The sequence below is a fragment of the Eschrichtius robustus genome, chromosome 2 (assembly GCF_028021215.1).
Source record: "Eschrichtius robustus isolate mEscRob2 chromosome 2, mEscRob2.pri, whole genome shotgun sequence".
In the NCBI taxonomy this organism is placed as follows: Eukaryota; Metazoa; Chordata; class Mammalia; order Artiodactyla; family Eschrichtiidae; genus Eschrichtius; species Eschrichtius robustus.
In genome coordinates this window covers 177,441,332-177,453,441 of record NC_090825.1, presented here as the reverse complement: position 1 = coordinate 177,453,441, position 12,110 = coordinate 177,441,332, and the positions used below count along the sequence as shown (strand labels likewise).

At 57.4% G+C, this 12,110-nt stretch overlaps 1 protein-coding gene across 7 annotated transcripts in view; it reads left to right on the top strand.

The window, feature by feature from the left end:
- The first annotated feature begins 2,174 nt into the window (after positions 1–2,174).
- PIP5K1C (phosphatidylinositol-4-phosphate 5-kinase type 1 gamma) overlaps positions 2,175–12,110 on the top strand; it is a 59,704-nt gene continuing 49,768 nt past the window's right edge. For all 7 annotated transcript variants that reach the window (XM_068537308.1, XM_068537307.1, XM_068537312.1 and 4 more), the window contains exon 1: positions 2,175–2,350. In XM_068537308.1, the coding sequence (XP_068393409.1) occupies positions 2,257–2,350 (94 nt within the window). In that variant the 5' untranslated portion in view covers positions 2,175–2,256. The remainder of the gene's footprint in view (positions 2,351–12,110) is intronic.

Here is a 12,110-nt window from a genome sequence, read left to right as displayed (position 1 = left end):
CGAAACCAGGCAACCAGCCCCAGCTGGGCAGCCTCAGTTTTCCATCCTGCAAAATGGGAATATCGAGCAGGCACTTGGGGGGATGAAGCAAAAGCCGCTACCCCACGGGATCCCGGCCCCTCCTCTCCATTCCCAGTTGTCTGAGCCAGTGGTTCTCAAACTCTATCAGCCATCTGAATTGCCTTGGGAGGCTCATTGAAACACAGACTGTGGGTCCCCGCCCCCGGAGTTTCTGATGCAGGAGGGCTGGGCTGGGGCCCGAGAACCTACATTTCTAACAAGCTCCTGGTTGATGCTGATGGGGGCAAGTCCAGGCACCTCGCTTTGAGGATCACTGATGTAGATCTTCTCTGGAGACAGATTCAAAATGAATCAGGAGTTCTATCCATGGCGTGTGTCCAGAGAACTTCTGGAGCCTTTTTAAAAAATGGTGGCAAAATACACATAACATAAAATTTACCGTCTTAACCGTTTTTAAGTGCACAGCTCAGTGGCATTAAGCACATTCTCATTGTCGTGCATCCATCCCCTCCACCCATCTCCAGAACTTTCTCATCTTCCCAAACTGAAGCTCCGTCCCCAGGAAACACTGACTCCCCAGCCCCTCCCCAACCCCGTGGTCCCCACCATCTACTTCCTGTCTCTGTGGATGTGACCCCTCTAGGACCTCCTGTGAGTGGAATCAGACAGCACTTGTCCTTCTGTGTCTGGCTTCTCTCACTGAGCATCACGTCCTCCAGGTTCACGTACGTTGCAGCGTGTGTCAGAATTCCCTTCTTTTTAAGGCGGGATCATATCCCATTGTATGAATGGACCACATGTGTTTATCCATCATCTGTTGATTCCTTGGAGCTGTTTGACTCCTCCTCTCTGGGTAGGCTTAATTCTAACAGGACACAGCTAACCTAGGGGATCCCTCCACCTCATCCTGGGTCCTGTTCTGTGTGTCTTCCTTTTTCTTGATTTGTCTCCTTGTTTTGATGGAGAACATTTCAGGAGCATCTTTCTAAGCCCTGGGTCGGACAGAGGCCTGCTCCATCTTGCTGATTCCCCCTTATCCCATCACCAAGCACCCCTAAGCCCAGACTTGTCGGCCTCCCGCTGACCTTGCCAGCACCCTGACAATGAAGAGGGGTCACGTGTCTGGAGTCAGACAGGCCTGGGTGAAAACAGCCCAGCTTCACCCACACCAGCTGAGCGTCTGGACTCCCCCACCTGCCTCCCAGCAGAAATCATTAATAATGAATAAAACTACTAATAGCAACATTTATTACTCCCCAAACCATGACCTCAGAATGAATGACTGCCTAACCATGTCGTTGGTGAGTTCACCATTAGACTTAAATAATATTATTATTCTTAATACAATAACTAAAGGGGACGCTTCACAGCACGGTCCTTTGTGTGATACCAAACACGTGGCTTCAGCTCTCTGCGCTCCTGTTTTCTCATGTGTAAAATGGGGATGATAATAGTTTCCATCCGGTTGATCAATATTATCAAATATTTATTGTCTTCTAGGTGTAATGTTCTGCGTTAGGTATTGAGAATATGGTAGTAGTTAAAAAGAAAGGAAACAAAAAGCAGGTCCCTAACTTATGGAGGTATTGCATATAAAGGCTTTAGCACTAAGCTTGGCATTTAAGGATATTATTGTTACATATAACTAATTTTTACTACGTTATATATCATAAATAATATTTTTACGTTACATATTAATATTACTTATTACAAAACCATATTACTGTTTGTTTAATAGTCACGTTAATGTATCATGACAATATCACATATAATTTGTATATTGTGCATAATGATAAAAATTTGTTTCTTATTATTACGTAACTATTATTTATATCAAACATAAGCATATGTAATATAAATTTTATTTTTAATATGACAATTTTTAACTGTAATTATTATTTATGCTCGTTATGTATAATAACGCTCTTACGTACTACAGTAATATTGACAGGAACGGCGCTGCCCTTCCACCCCCTGGGCACGTGAGGGCGCTCGCGGCGCTCCCGGGGCCCGGGACGCACGCAGGCCCCGCCCCCGAGCTCCAATTGGCGGTGCGCGCGGTGCGCGATGGCGCAGCGCCTGGCCCCGCCCCGGGCCCGCCCCTCACTCCCTGGGCCCGGCCCCCTCCTTCAGATCTCCAGCCGGTGGCGGTTGTTGTTCAGCGGCGGCGGCGGCCGCAGCTCGGGTAGCAGCCTCCGGCCGCCCGCCCGCCCGCCGGCAGGTCCGCGCGCGGCCATGGAGCTGGAGGTGCCGGACGAGGCGGAGAGCGCCGAGGCGGGGGCCGTGACCTCGGAGGCGGCCTGGGCGGCAGAGAGCAGTGCGGCAGCAGGTAACGGTTCCGGACCTTCCTCCTTCTCTCCCCGCTCCCCGAATGGACCCGCCTGCCCCCCCCTGCCGGGGCCCAGTGGACCCGTCCGAGCGCCGGAGGGGCGTCGGGACCCGCAGCGGGGAGGCCGGAACGTTCCACTCGGGGGCGCTCGCGGGGGGGATGGAACGCCCCACTCCGGGGCCGGGGGACGCTCCGCGGGGCCCGAGACGCCCCGCCCTGGGGTCGGGGTGGCGCCGCCCATTCCCGGGGTTCTTGGGGGAGCCGCCTGTCTGGGAGCGGGGGTGGGCGCAGGGCCCCATTCTGGGAGGCTGTGGGTGGAGCAGACCCCGTTGGAGGCATGCGGGGAAGATGGGTCCTCACCTCTGGGAGGGATGCGACCCCTATTTAGGACGCGCGGTAGGTGGGTGCACTGCCTCCTGCTGAGGGCGCTTGGGGACGACGTCCCACCCAGTCTTGTTGTCAGGGGGCTGCTCTGCATGTGGGATAGTGGAGTACCCCCGTTCCGGTGGGGGGCCCTGCCTCCAAGGGGTGACGCTGTCCCACATGTTCCCCCCCCCTCCCCCCCCCCCCACCGTCTGGACCCACTGCTCGGGGCCGTCCACTTTGCTGGTATCAGCTTCCGGGCCTCACCCGTTCCCCTGCAAGCCGTCACCCTGTGGGCACATCCTACTGGTCGTTAAGGGCAGGGGCTGCTGTGGCGGAAGTGGGGGGTCTCCGAGGCCAGCTGGGTCAGCCTCCTGACTACCTCAGTTTTGTGGAATTCACCAGACCTGGTTTCTAGTCCACTGGCCATTCCTTCCCTTTCTGGGTCTCAGTTTACCTCCTGTAACCGGAGGTAGGTAGGGGGATGACATCTCCAGGCACCTTCAGTGCCAGGGCTTGGCAAGCAGGTGGGGGAGAGAGAAGGTCCCCTGCAGCCTTTTCCCTGGATGTTGGGGGGCTGCCGTAGCTCTGTAGGGGCACTGCTTTCTTGAGCTCCTCTCCTTGGCATGCCTCCCTGGCCCTCTAGCAGAGCAGGTTTGGGGAAGGAGGCAGCCTCGCCCAGCCCTGTGGGCCCACGGTCTGCCTTTCCCTGGGGCGGTGTGCAGAGCCCAGCCACTGCCTGGTTCCTTCTTGGTCAAGGTTGCAGGCTCCCAAATAGGAAGTTTCTGGATCCGCGGAGTTCTCTGTTCCAGGCAGCCCTCTCTGGCGAGTCCCCTGTAGACACCCACAGGGGCATCCATCCTCCTTCTCCCCCGGGCCTCCCGAAGCTTCCTTGGCAGGCAGGCAGATGCTGTGCTGCCTGGGAGTTGGGAGAAATGTCTGGAGAAAGAGCCAGAGCGAGCGAGCTCCCCCGGGCTCCAGAGGACTCCCACCGCTTCCTTTCCTGCTGCCATCTGGAGCTGCTTGGTGGGTTACCCTGGTTCAGCTCCAACCATCCGGCCCTCTGGCTCCCGGTCTTTGCTGGCAGCGATGCCCTGCCTGGCCAGCCCCAGACATGGCAGAGGGACCCGGCTGAAGTCCTTTCTCAGCCCCCTGACCTCCTTCAGCAGCCCTCTGCCCTGTGGTGGGCAGAGACACAATAGCCTAGGATGCAGTGCCCACAGGAAAGCCACACAGCATACACTTGTCTTATCAGGGGCTAGGTGATCTGATGGGGGCAGATAAAGTCTCAGGCCCCGGCTGTGGTTGGGTCTGAGCACAGGGACCTGGCCCATAAGGGGCTGTCCCTGCTCCTGTCCTCAAACCCGCAGAAATCCGGTTCCCACAGCTGATCACTTATTTCACTCACTTTAGGGCTAATAGCTGTCTCTCCTCCGCCGAACCCGTTTCTCTTAAGTTTGGGGAACAACTGTCCATGCCTTTCCTGCTGCTCGAACCGATGCGTAAACACACAGATGGGTCTGCTTGCTCACCAGGGGGTTCGTACAATGCCAGAGTCTCGATGCCTCAGCGCTAGTTTGGGGCTGGAAAGTTCTTTGTTGTGGGCGCCGTCCTGGGCACTGTGGGGTCCAGCGGCATCCCTGCCCCCACCCACTTGATGCCAGGAGCCCCCCCAGTCCTGACAACCACAGATGTCCCTGAACATCGCCCAATGTCCCCTGAAGACACAGTCACCCGGGGTGAGGGCTGCCGTACTTCACCCATCATTCTGTAACTTGCTTGCTTTTTATCCATAATACGGCTTTTTTTCCCCACGTTGGTATCAATTCTTTTCTTCAGAGAGAGAGAATATGGTGCTGTGATTGAGAAGGTGGAAACCCCTTATCCTGCCTGGGTTCCACTCAATTTCTCTGTGACCTCACAGGGCAAATGCTTTGATCTCTCTGAGCCTCAGTGTCTCCATCTGTAAAATGGGGCCACACTGCCAGCTTTACCTGACTTAGTGCGTCAGCGGGTGGAGGGCGCTTGGTGAACTTTAGTGACAGCCCACCCCCTTTAGGCACGAGCTTCCTGCTGAGGGACAATCCAGTGGTTTCTGGAGCTGCCTTTTGTTGTCACAAGCGATGCTGCAGTAAACATCTTTGAACGTGGGCCTGTAGCCATGGTGCTCTCAGTTCTAGTGGTTGGAGTCCCCGCCTTGGAACCGCTGGGTCAGGCGCAACCAGATTGATGCCCCCTGGCTTTCTGGAAAGGTCTGGCAGGAGCCAAGAGAGACTGTCTGTCTCCTTGCAGCGTTGCCAGCTCCGGATGTTATCGGCCTCGGTCATTTTGGCCAATCTGATGGGAGGTGAAATGTATCGGTGGTGTTTTAGAATCCGGTTACTTTAAACTCCCGGGCTTCCGAGCCCCGGTCCAGGGAAGGCCCGATGCTGTTCTCTGCTGGCTTTTGGGGACTCTGTGGAGTGCCTGGTTCTGTGGAGGATCTCAGAAAGGCTGGGCTCTTGGGCACATTCACGGGGCCCCTGTGGGCTTTGGCCTGCGCTGTGGCCTGGTGTTTCTGAGCAGTTTCCCTCCTGTCCTTCCTGCTTCCGTGATCTCTCAGAATAGTCAGCTGCATTCCCCGCTGACCCCTGGCCCCTCCCACGTCTAACCTGGTGGCAAATTATGTCGGCTTTGTCATCAAAGTGGACCGAAAATCCACCCATTTGCTCCCCACTCCTCTGCCGCCACCTGGTTCAGTCCCATCATCCATGGCTGGCCTGGCCCCCTGTCTCTTCCTGTGCTCCCTCCCGCTCACTCCAGAAGGCTCCCACTAAAAGCTGACTCAGGCCCCGCCCCTCCTCTGCCCACAGCCCTCCAGGGTCCCACCTCCTGGGTGTAAAAGCCCAAGTCCTCCCTGCGGCCCACAAGGCCCTGCACGACCTGCCCTGTCCCCTCCCTGCCCTCCCCTCCTCCCTGTCTCCCCCTCGCCCACTCTGTTCCGGACCCATTGACCTCCTCGCGGTTCCTCCAGCTCGCCAGGCCTGGTGCTGCCGCACTGTGCCCTCTGCCTGGGATGCTCATCCTCCGTATCCCTGTCATTTGCTTCCTTAGTTCTTTCAAGTTCTTGCTCTACTGTGTCCTCTCAACGAGGCTTCCCGTGACATTTGAGGGAGGCCTGAAGGAGGCGCAGGAAGCCAGCAGGGCCCAAGCAAAAGGCCTCATGTGCTCGAAAAGCAGCGTCGGGCCAGCATGGCTGGGGGTGGGGCCTCATCACCAGGGACCTCCTCTGTAGCTGTGGGCGGATTGTAACCGTGGGCAGCAGCAGCGTCCCTCGTCTGCTCGTTGGGAGTCAACAATGGCCTTTGGAGGCAGAAGGCTCCGGTTCTAATCCCGCCCTGGCCACTTTCTAGTGAGGCCATGTCCGGCGCTTGGGCCGGCAGCCTGGTCCTCTCCGTGGAGAGGCCTTGGGAGCCGGACCACCGTTGCTAGCCAGGGGGTCCTCTGCCTCGGTGTCTCCATCTGTGAAATGGGTGTGATGACTGTGCCTTTCTCGTGGAGCTGGATCAGGTCGATTGGCTTGTAGAGCCCTGGAAGGGTGCTGGCCTGGCCAGCCCCACATGGGTGCCAGCTCGAGGGACCGCTTCCCCCAGAGCCTGGGCAGGCGGGGCTGCCATCTGACTCGGCTCACGGGGACGTGCGATCACCTGTTGCTTTGCCCTTGGGCAGGGCCTGTTGGACGTTATGGAGCACCTGCTGGGGGGGCGGGTGTCCGGCGCCTGGGCTCCCTCACCTTCAGATTGGTGCGGGTCAGGATGCGATGGCGAGCTAGTAAATAGGTGAGGCCAGCGGTTGCAGACTGAGGCCCCGGGTCCATCCCGCCTGCCGGTTTTTGTCTGTCACGTCTTCCTGGCGCTTCGCCACTCCCTGTCAATCGCCTGTGGTCCACGGGGCTGTCTAGCTACAGCGGCAGAGCTGAGAGTTGAGACAGAGACCCGTGGCCTGCAAAGTCGGAGACACTCACTGGCTGGTCCTCTACGGAGAACGCTTGCCGACCCCTAAGTCAGACCACGCCGGCCCATGGGGAGCTGCCAGGGCAGTGAAACGGGCGCCGTGGCCCCAGGGGGTGACCAGGGCCTGCTGCTGCCAGGTGGTCAGGGGAGCAGGTGACCCAAGTGAGACATAGCAGCCGCGGTTGAGCATTCAAGCAGAGGGATCAGCAGTGCAAAGGCCCTGAGGCAGGAATGAGCGTGATTCGTTCCTCAGAAGGGAAGGGGTGGGGGGCCTGGCCCTGCTTGGGTTCTGGTCTGAGGCCAGTCGGTGGTGCTGGTGGGTTTAAGCAGGGCAGAGAGTCACGTTTTACAGAGCGAGAGCCCTCTGCCTGCGTGGTGGGGAGGGGCTGCGGGGGTGGGTGTCCAGGTGAGTGGGGCTGGGGGCCTGGACGGTGGTCTCGTGGTGGGGGAGGGAGGGGAGGGAGGCCTGCACCCTGGAGTTGGTGGGGGGAGGGCGGTTGGCGAGGCCCAAGGAGGAGCAGGTCTGGGGATCCTGGGCAGGGCGGCCTGGGGCTTGACTGGGCTCAGCCCTGCCTGGGCTGAGGACAGTGTGCCTGCCTCCGCCTCTCAGAATGAGGGCAGGGGTCCCAGGGATTCGGCGGGGCATGGAGAGGTGAGACCCGCACCCCCGGCGGTGCTCGTTAAGTAACAGCCGTGTGGCCCGGGCATTTACCAGCCTGGTGACCAGGCCCCGGGCCCTCCTGTTCCCGCTGTCCCCACTAAGCCGTGTGGCACCACGTGTGACAGGGCAGGTCGGGACCCTGCTGGGGATTTCCTGGCTGCTGCCAGCTGGACAGTGGGGACTGCCCACGTGGGGGGATTACTGACCTGGGGATTAGCCTCGGGACCCCTGTACTAGGTGCCACCAGGCCCCATGGAGGGGTTAGGGGTCCAGCCTGAGGGGCCCCAAGTGCCTGAGCCAGTGGAAAGGCATTTGGAGACCTGGCCTCTGGCTCTGACTGAGGAAAGGGACCCCAGCATCTGCCCCAGTTGCTCTTCTGTCTCGATCATGCGCATGTCATGCACACATATGGGCCGTTATCCTGGGGGCACGGGGTTGCCGTTGGAAGTTTTGGGCTGTGGGGTACAGGTCAGGTGTTTGTGAGCAGATGCTGCTGAAGACTGCTCAGGCCAGGTGCTGGGGAGGCCCGAATGAGACGGGCACGGTCCTTGTGTGCATGCCGGGGGTGCGGGTGCGGTGTGTGCAAACAGTAAGTGAAGAAAGGAGAGAGAGATGTAACACGGCAGGGGAGGCGAGTGCCGCGGGGAAGAGCAGAGCAGAGAAGGGGAGAGAAAAACGGGCGTTGGGGGAGCTGATAGAGGCCAGGTACTCAGGAGGGGCGACGGGCGACATCTGAGCAGAGATCTGCAGGAAGGAGGGGATGTGCACTGAGGGGGTGTGGGGAGAGGCTCCCAGGCAGAGAGCACAGTCCGTGCAAAGGCCCTGGGGCAGGACTGTGCCTGGGTTGTTGCAGGAACAGTAAGGAGGTCCATGTGGATGGGGCAGAGTGAGCGAGGGGGAGAGAGGGAAGAGGGGGGGCAGGGAGGGGACGGGGCAGGTCGGACAGGACCTTGTGGGCCGCAGGGAGGACTTGGGCTTTTACCCCGAGGGAGGAGGGATCCCTGGAGGGCTGTGGGCAGAGGAGGGGTGGGGCCTGACTCAGGTGCTCATGAGCTACTTCTGGCCGCTGTGGGGGAAAGACTGTGGGGAGGGAGGGTGGGAGCTGGGGACCAGGGTGGAGGGGACTGTGCTGGTCCAGGTGGTGATGCTGGGACTTGGGCTCGGGTGGAGGCAGGAGGAAGGAGTGATGCAGAGTAGATTTTAGAAGCCGAGTCGACCGGACTTACTGAAGGGTTGAGTGTGGCGGGGGAGGGGAGGGGAGTAGAGGGTGACTCCCAGGTTGGGGTCTGAGACCCTGGAAGGACAAGCTGCCTCGGCTGAGATGGGGGACGGTCGGGCGCAGTGCGAGTATGAGACGTGGAGACGTGGGGGGCAGAGGACCGAGTCTGGAGCGCAGGGGGTGGTTGGGCAGACGGCCATGGGGCGAGGAGGTGGGGACGAGGCAGGGAAAGGGCCTCCTCGTGCAGAGCGATGACCAGGCAGCCGATGGGTCCATGGGGGGACACGTCTTAGCGCCCCTGGCAGGACATGGCCTTTACAGCGTGTGACGAGGGGAGGTGACCAAGGGGGCGGGCGCAGGTGGAGAAGAGGCAGGATGCAGGGTCCCAGCAGCCATGGGAAGCTCATTGGTGAAGCGGCATCCAGGCACGCCTTCCTCTTGGGGATCCCATGAGGATTAGATGAGCCAGCTCATGCGAACCGTCCAGGACGGGGCTTAGCTTGTGGGGAATGGAGGCGTCTCTGCAAGCCAGGTTGGACGCAGAGAAAGCATGGGTCTTTCCTGGGGTTTCCGCAGGACGGGAGGGATGGGCACCGTTGGCACCCTGAGCCAGCTTGGGATCGGCTCGTTCGATGGCGGCGGCTGTGGGCTGGCATGGGCTCTGGCTGGGGGCGGTTGAGGCGGTGCCCCTGGGCTTGCGTGTGAGCAGGATGAGGAGTGCTGAGGGTGTGGCCCGTAGTGGCTTGGTTGGCACAGCAGAGATGTGCTCACAGGCAGGTGGTTTGTGATCTAGGGGTTGGCTGACTCCAGGAGGGACAGTCCCCAGGTCTGCAAGGCCCCCGAGATGTCAGAGCATCATAAGATGCACGTGATGAACCCAAGGTGAACCGTTCTGAGTTCCCTCCAGCAAGGGTGAGAGTGCCGTGCCTCGCCCATTTCTTCCATCTTTGCCAAACTTACGGCACAAAGGGAGGTCTGGGCATAGTTGCAGCTTGTATTTATCATAACGTGAATCAGAGGGAAACGTGAATCAGAGGGAAATGTCTTCACGTATTTTTTCCTTTTAATGTTTCATCTTTGTTTTATTAAAAATGTATCCCAGCAAAGGGAGCAGAGACTTGCCCGCCCAGGTCACACGGCAGTCCAGTGGCACTGGACTGCCTCACCTTGACAGCATCCTGCACTTTGTCAGAGCTGGTAAATGGAGCATCGACCACCAGGGAGTCCTTGGTGCCTTTGCCCCCACAAGCGTTCAGGTCTCCACTCTGTCTTGTCTTGATTCCACACTCACAGACCCCTTTTCACCACTCACCCCATTCCTGCATTTAATCCTACACACCTCAGGACTCTTATTCATTTTCTGGAAGCTGTATACTGATTGTATTTTTCCCATTTTCAAATTACTTACCAGTCTTTTTCTTATTGATCTGTGGGAGCTCTTTATATATTATGGAAGATTTTTTTTTTTAAATCCACGATACGAGTAAGTTTAAGTAGCTTTTCCCCATCTTCTCTTAAGATGATTATCAATGCCAGGCAGGTGTTTTTGTTTTCATGTGGTCCCATTTATCAGCCTCTCTCTCTTTTTTTTTTTTTTAGATAGTATCTTCTATTTACTTATGTATTTAATTTATTTTTGGCTGTGTTGGGTCTTCGTTGCTACGTGTGGGCTTTCTCTAGTTGTAGCAAGCGAGGGCTACTCTTCGTTGTGGTGCACAGGCTTCTCATTGTAGTGGCATCTCTTGTTGCAGAGCACGGGCTCTAGGCACGTGGGCTTCAGTAGTTGTGGTGCGTGGGCTCAGTAGTTGTGGCTCTCGGGCTCTAGAGCACACGCTCAGTAGTTATGGCACACGGGCTTAGCTGCTCCGTGGCATGTGGGATCTTCCTGGACCAGGGTTCGAACCTGGGTCCCCTGCATCGGCAGGTGGATTCTTAACCACTGCACCACCAGGGAAGTCCCTATCAGTCTCTTTTTATGGTTTCCCAGTTTGGTGTCATGATGGAAATGTGTCCTCTGTTCCGAGGTTACAGTTAAATTCTTCTAGTATTTCTATAATTTTACTTATTTTTTTCTTTACATTTAAATTCTTGTTATATTTGGCATTTATCCTGGCATAAGATGTACAAGGGTTTAATTGAGCCAAGTCTTCCCAGGTGGCTCAGGGTCAGCCCAGCCCCACTTCCTGGATAATCTGCTTTCCTCACGGATTTCAGATGCCACCTTGATTACAGAACAGATACTTGCGTGTAGCTGGTCTATTTCTGGGCTTTCTGTTCGGCTCCCCTCATCTGCCTCTGTCTTCGTGCGAAAGGCATGCCTTCAGCTACAAATAATAACATGCTTACTGGAAAAAAGCAGCAGCCCAGACCTGCAGTCAGTGGAAAGTGAGCATTTATTTGTCTCGACCCTCCGTTTCTACAGAGGTAATGACCGTTGTTCCGGATGTTTACCTGTCTCCGTATATATTATTATTTTTTTAACGTTTTATTTTGAAACCTGTGAAGCCTGCGGAAAGTTGCAGGGACACTCTGGCGACATCCACACGCCCTCTGCCAAGGGAGGGAGGACACGCGGGGCCAGGCTCCGCCTCTGTCACCCCATCGTCACAACTGATCCCCATGCAGCAGCCTCGTGTGATGTACGTTTCTGTTTAAAGACGCCTTGTCTGATACCAGTTGTTGATTCATTCACGGCGGGGCTGTAACCCTTGCCTGAACGAAGCTCATCTAACACACGTACTGTCCCCGTGAGCACGTCACTGCCCTCCTGCACTTGGGACACCGGCCAGCAAGCACTTCAGCTCTATGCTGGGGGGCAGTTTTAGATGCAGAATCACTCACCAAAAACACAAAAATGCAGAAAACATGGCACTAAAGAGACCACGGAAAGTACACTTGTCTGTGGTCTGAGAGCTGAACCGAGCAGGCAGGGCGTCGCCTGGCTCGGGCTCGCTGGGCACGTGTGTAGGGCACCCGAGACCTCGCTGCCCTGCGTGTGCCTGAGAAGGAGCGTGGCAGCCCTGCGCGTGTGGGTTACAGATAAATTCCAGCCGGTAGGTGGACTTGCAGACGTGGAATCTGTAAGGAAGGAGGACGGAGGACGGGCTGTACGTCCGATCAACAAAGACGCTCTCTGAGCTGAGGGCAGGGGTCACGTGGAGGAAACGGAACATCGGCGCGGCCCGCAGTCGGGATTCACAGTTTTGTGAATTAACCCAAACCGTCCCGTATGGTAACTTTTTTTCCCTCTCCCGGATTCAGTCCAGGATCACACGCGGCATTTGGAGACGTGGGGTCGGCGGGGCCCTCCAAGGGCCCGAGACTGGGCAAGCCTCCTTCCTGGGCTGACAGCCCCTCTGTGACCCTGACCCAGCCGCCTGAACCCTTCCACCTGCGGAGCCACTGAGAATGTGCCTGGTGACCCCCGGAGCCACCCTCCTTGTCTTGGTCCTCCTCCCCCCTGTACAGTCCGTCCTCTGCCTGCTCCTCCAGGAAGCCCACCCGATTTCCATGGCCGAGTCCGCC